Below are 5707 nucleotides of genomic sequence, written 5' to 3' on the forward strand. Positions count from 1 at the left end.
GGGGGAGTCGGTTTATCACTAGTTAATTCTGGATGCACTCACGGCCCTTTCCCCCTGAAGTGAGGATGTGATCACCAGCCCCTCGCTATAAATGACTTTGCACTTGTCTGTGAGGTAGGCACGAGACTATGCATGTAGACCTACAGTACAGTCACTTCAACTGTTAATAGAAATACTGCAGTTCAGAAGAACGACGACATTTTCAGGTGCTGCAGTGAAGGCTGTTTGTCTCTCCCTCCCACCCCATTCATCGCCACAGCTTGATTTGTTTGCTGATTCTCAGGGTTGTGAATAATTGGTTTCTCAGATACTCTAACATGAAGCAAGCACCCACTTCATGGGAGTACAGATACAGCAGGATCCATCCGCCTTGGGAAGCAGGAGTCCAGTAAACCAGCGCCCACTCTTCCAAAGCACGAGTGCAACGCTTCACCTAGCGATGTGCAAGGCAAGAAAGAGCAGAGGCTGCGGAAAATAACAGCAGCGAGACAAAACCCACAGCAAACAGGCTGCTGCTGCAGTACATTATGCAGCTGCACTTCAGCAAAACCCTGCGGAAGAACAGGAGGTTACGTGGCCAGTCTCTAGTGTGTAACACAAGAGCTAAGATACCCTGGGACTGTGCCCACAGCACTGCAAAGAGCACCATCAGACCTGCAATTGTGGGGCTTTCCCTTTGCATATAGGAAGATAATCAGCTCTCATTCTTTCATTAGTGCCCTTGTCCACAAGGGAGGCATCTTTAGGACTCTCAAATCCTAGACAGAATCCTGCGGGGGGGGGGGGGAGAAAAGTGGGTCATCTTCATGACAGCCTTTCTAAACAAAAAGCCCTATAGCCTTGTAAATATATATAATCTATATATTAAAAATATAATTTATCTATAATATGTATTTTGTGTATATATATATGTTAAAACCCCGATGGTTTTAATTACTGAGGTATCCAAGGATTTGCTGCCTCTGAGCCTTTATCTGCTGTATCTCGGTCAAACCTCATAAGGCTGCATTTGAAATCACACTGTGCTAAGAAAACAAATTATTAAAGCAGAGCAAGGGAGTCAGGGGATTAGTGTATTCTGCACAGCTTCGAACAAGTAATTTTTAGCTCTGAGGCCCTAATCTTACAGTGAGCCTGGGGCAGATGAAACACTTGAACACCCACACAAAGCACACTTAGTTTTTTCTCATCTGAAAAATGGGGATAACAACACGTACCTCCCTCTGAGAAGCGTCTTAATGATTAATATGCATTAAATGCTTGGAAATGTGAAGTTTGAAAATTATTAAGTACCAAACCAAATTAACATTTTGCAATGCCATCAGAGTCAATAAGGTAGAAAGACAACACAAGCACCCATTGTATTCAGCTCACAATCGTCACTGGAAAAATTTAACACTAGGAAGCTGTAATAGTCTCTTCACCTCCTAACAACCCAGCTGTAACTACAAATAGAATAGAAAAGATGAGTGACTAAATGAATTAGTCCTGAACTGCATCCTCTATCTTGTTAAATGCAGGAAGCCTACACAGAGCAGTTTCAAAGGGACTAATGAAGGAGAAAAGCAAGCTGCGGGATCTCAGTCCTTGAATTGCCCAGCCTTCAGACAAAAGGTACCAGTTCTGCAAATAAAGAAACAAATCTTGCAGCTGCCACTTAGAAAACACTCTTTAAAATGCAAGACTTGTCCTTCATTAGGACCATTACAATTTCACTGCCTTAAGAGTATTATTCATTCTGTGTATTCAGCATGAGACACTTCGCCTGCTGGTTTTTATGGTAGGTGCAAGTCTGTATTAGTCTTACTAGCAGTTGTCACTTTTTGTACTAGTTTTCCACTTCAGTGCATATATGTACCACGTATCTTATAACATCACAAGCGTTTTATTTGCACGAGACAGCTGCATTGCAAGTCTGTGCTCTTTTCCTTATTAGAAGTAAACACCACCTGAAAATGCACTAGAAATTTAAAAGTGGATTCTCAGCACCCTCTTGTGGATTTGTGGTGTGATAACCACCAAGTATTAGTAAAACTCATTACAATTCAGAGCTACACAAGTTCCTGGTTTTGCAGCAAAACTACAACAGGGAAGTTAAATGTGAACGGCAAAACCTTGTAGTTCATGATTATTTTTAATACCTGAATAAAACCTGCGTCTTTAGTGCAAGCATCTCTTGTGCCACATTAAAAAATCTGCCAGTTATACACTTGGCTCTCATGCAATGTATGAACTGTAATACTGCTAGTTCAGTGGTGGCAGGGGATCCTGTTTCTATTAAAACATGCACCTATGCCTGCAGGCCTAGTCACGATCAAAGCTGCTGTCATTTAGAAAAAAAATTGCCTGTGGTGGCCACACAGAGTAAGTTCCTTCCAAAAGAAAATAGAATTCTTGCTCTGCTTATTAAGATGCCAGTAGCCAGAAGTTCTTCCAGCTCAGCACGTCATGGCAATGCTTCTGTCAGGTCTGGGAACAAATAGGAGTCTGAATGCTGCTACTGGGTAGATGTGTTCTTCTGATAAAGTGGCTTTCCTCCCCCATGGGTATGCCTGCAGTAAAATGTCCTGTGGAAGAGGACAGAGATAGAAGTACTTTTTGGGGGTTTTTTTGCATACATGTATAAGGAATGGATGGTGTCCCCCTTATAAGCAGCTGTTTTCCACTTGATTTGCAGATCACACTAGGTTTTTAAGTCCAACTTGAAGAATTCACAGAAGCCAAGGAAGACCGATACATACACTAAATACTCCTAATTACACGTGAACAAATCTTTCCCCGAGTCACTCAGACTCGTATCAACACAGCTATGTTTAGTATGTACCAGAATTTAATCAGTGGTGTGACTTATGTGAAAACATTCAAACCGTACACATGGTAAGGGTTTGCTTCAACATATCAGCTTCCAGCATGTTTTAACCAAATCCTCAAAGCAGATTCAGTGCCTGTCTAAATGCATAAGCATAACCAGCAAGCATTAGTAAAGTTGATCACACTCACAGTGAATTAAAACATCCCCAAGGTTTCTCGAGTGCATCCGTCACATTTTGTTCCTCTAAGGAACCCACAGGTGCTAAAATATGCTCCACATTCAAGCCTTTTTATTTTTTTGGACAGCAGCGACACAATTACCACTCCAGGAATATTGGAACGTAAGATGTTTTTCCTCACATGCAGATAATATGATTCATATTAATTGCCACAGTTCAGTTTTGGAAGCACAGTTCTGCAGATATACTAGCTACTACATCTAGCCTATGCCCTTCACTTTCACTACACCCACCTCCGAGAATCTCAGTAGTCCCAAGTCTCGCAATACCAAAAGGGTTTAAAAAGGATACCTCTCAGTCACCATGCCTAGTATCTACCGCAGTGCCCACACATCTTCAACATATATAACACTGATAACGAAATACAAATTCCCATCAGTGTGGATTTCTTCGCTCTGATATTTTAGCAAATTTATCTGTTTTATTTTTTTCTTAGGAAGTATGATTCAGGCACATACATATACAGTTACCTCTGAGAAAGTTAACACTAGACATTAAAATACTGTAAATTCAGTTGTGGGTTTGTCCTATCTTACTTTTATTTTTCAAACATATAAATTCTAATATATTGCTGTCTATTAGTTCTGTGTTCCCTTTGGAACACTGTATGCTTCTGTTAGATCCAGAATCATTTGTGCAGTTAAATGCCAAGCACCTTCAGAAGCTATTCCTACTGCAGAACAAAACAGCAGCGCATGCTTTCTCTTTTGGGCCACGAGCAAGCACAGGAGGCAGCTTCTAAGTTTTTTCTGCTGTGTTATCTCCTCCAGAAGAGAAGCTATGCAGTGCAAGTCTTATGCATTCAGACTTGCACAACTGTCTCTGTGCCTTTTTTTTGTTTTACAAAGGGCCAAGCCTTTACCATTTAAAAGGCATGGCCATATTATTGGTCCCTTTACAATTGTACAGCTTATGTTCCCAACATATAACTAACAGACTTGTGCCACCATACTTTCTGTGGGCTAGGACCAGTGTATCAAAATTAGAAACAATTGTTTAATGAAGAGCAACCTATATATTCCATCAAAGTTTGTACGAAATGAGAGTCTGAAGTTAAGCATCTTAAAAGTACAGTTTTGAAAAGTGAAATCCACAGACCTCAGTAGGAGCTGCAGGGTTTCTGTTCTAGTGAAAAACATTAGTCATGTACTTCATTGCTCCCTTACATCTATTAAGTGTTAAGACCTTGGTCAGGAAAATAGTTCTGAAAAATTTAGGAGTATTTCAGATGACCTCCAGGTCTATAAATACAATCATACTCTTAGGAAGAAAAAGACAAAGAATTCCTACTCACCAGAATTATATATCATGGTGACCAGGAAAGTAAAGTAGAGTAGGCTCCTGCTCCCTCATGGCTTCTTTATGGCATTCCTTTCACTTTGCTGAAGTTGCTGCTCAGAGGAAATAGGAGTAGCTTTGGTAAGCAGACTTATCCCTGCGGCTGGCTGACATAATTTAGGACAGGCAGCACATTGATTTTCTATCTCCCTTGATACATCACACATACAAAACAGATACACCAATGGATTGTTCATGTAAAGCAGAATTAGTTGCACACATGTCACATACTACAATTTCTGCCAACGTGATTTGGAACACAACTAAGAAAACCTCAGTTGTGGACATGTGCTATTGCAGAACATATAACTTGGCTAAACTGGCAGGTATTATTTAGACCTCTGACGGAATGAATGTAAGGCCACATTTTTGATTATACAATGCACATTAAATATCTCCTACAGATTTGCAAGTTTTTTAGACTATGGCTCTTTTTCTTTTGTTTCTGGTCAGACTACCATCAGTTTGTCACTCCCAATTAACCTGAATACGTACGTTTTCTAATTTCCAGTTACGCCTTTCCAGACTTTGGTCACTGTTTGGCAAACGCCTCTTCAGAAATGCAGCATCTCAGACTCCAGCAGAACGTCAGTGCATCATACTTTAATTCACTGACCATTTCAGTTTAATACTAGCCACAACTTACAGAAGTCTGCAAGCAGCTAAACTGTTCCCTTCTCCCTATTAAGTATACTAATATACATATGTAGCTTGACTTGGGATTTCTTTTTGTGCACTCTGAAGATTGTTTCCCATTTTACAGTGACAAGAGCAAAGCCTATAAATAGATGAGTTTAACTCACTTTTATCTACTGTTGGTGTAAGGTTTAGAGTCTTCATACACCGATATGCCATGCAATAACCAGCAAGTCAACTGTTTTGTAGCTCCGTAACATTATTCAAAACCCCAAAATACCAGAGTTTCACACTGAAACAAATGATAAGAAGTATGTGTATATACATATATAAACCCTGTCAGGAATACCTGTCCTTAAGAAAAGGTTCCTCTCTACCTCCCCAACTATGTATTTTGAAAACAAAACTAAAAAGGTTTAAAGCATATTTCTGTACAGTCAGTTTGCTCTCTGAGCACAATTAAGAAAATCCCTCTGCCATACCAAAAATACTATATAAGTTTATTATAATTTAGGAACATGAGTAAAAGGAAAGTATTTCATAATAGCTGAAAATCCATGGCAATCTCTCCTGTCTTTGTGTTGAAATTTATAGCATACGTGACAGCACTAGGAAGGTCTGACAGAGTTTCTGATTCAATAACAGAACTGAAGAAATAGACAGCTTGCTTGCAGTGGGGATTC

At 40.0% G+C, this 5707-nt stretch overlaps 1 protein-coding gene across 1 annotated transcript in view; it reads right to left on the reverse strand.

The window, feature by feature from the left end:
• Positions 1-5498: 5498 nt before the first annotated feature.
• Positions 5499-5707, reverse strand: part of PRMT7 (protein arginine methyltransferase 7) — an 18667-nt gene continuing 18458 nt past the window's right edge. Inside the window, exon 17 of the mRNA XM_009320804.1 lies at positions 5499-5707. Coding sequence (XP_009319079.1) covers positions 5563-5707 — 145 coding nt within the window. The 3' untranslated portion in view covers positions 5499-5562.

The sequence above is a fragment of the Pygoscelis adeliae genome, unplaced genomic scaffold (assembly GCF_000699105.1).
Source record: "Pygoscelis adeliae isolate BGI_AS28 unplaced genomic scaffold, ASM69910v1 Scaffold63, whole genome shotgun sequence".
Classification (NCBI taxonomy): Eukaryota; Metazoa; Chordata; class Aves; order Sphenisciformes; family Spheniscidae; genus Pygoscelis; species Pygoscelis adeliae.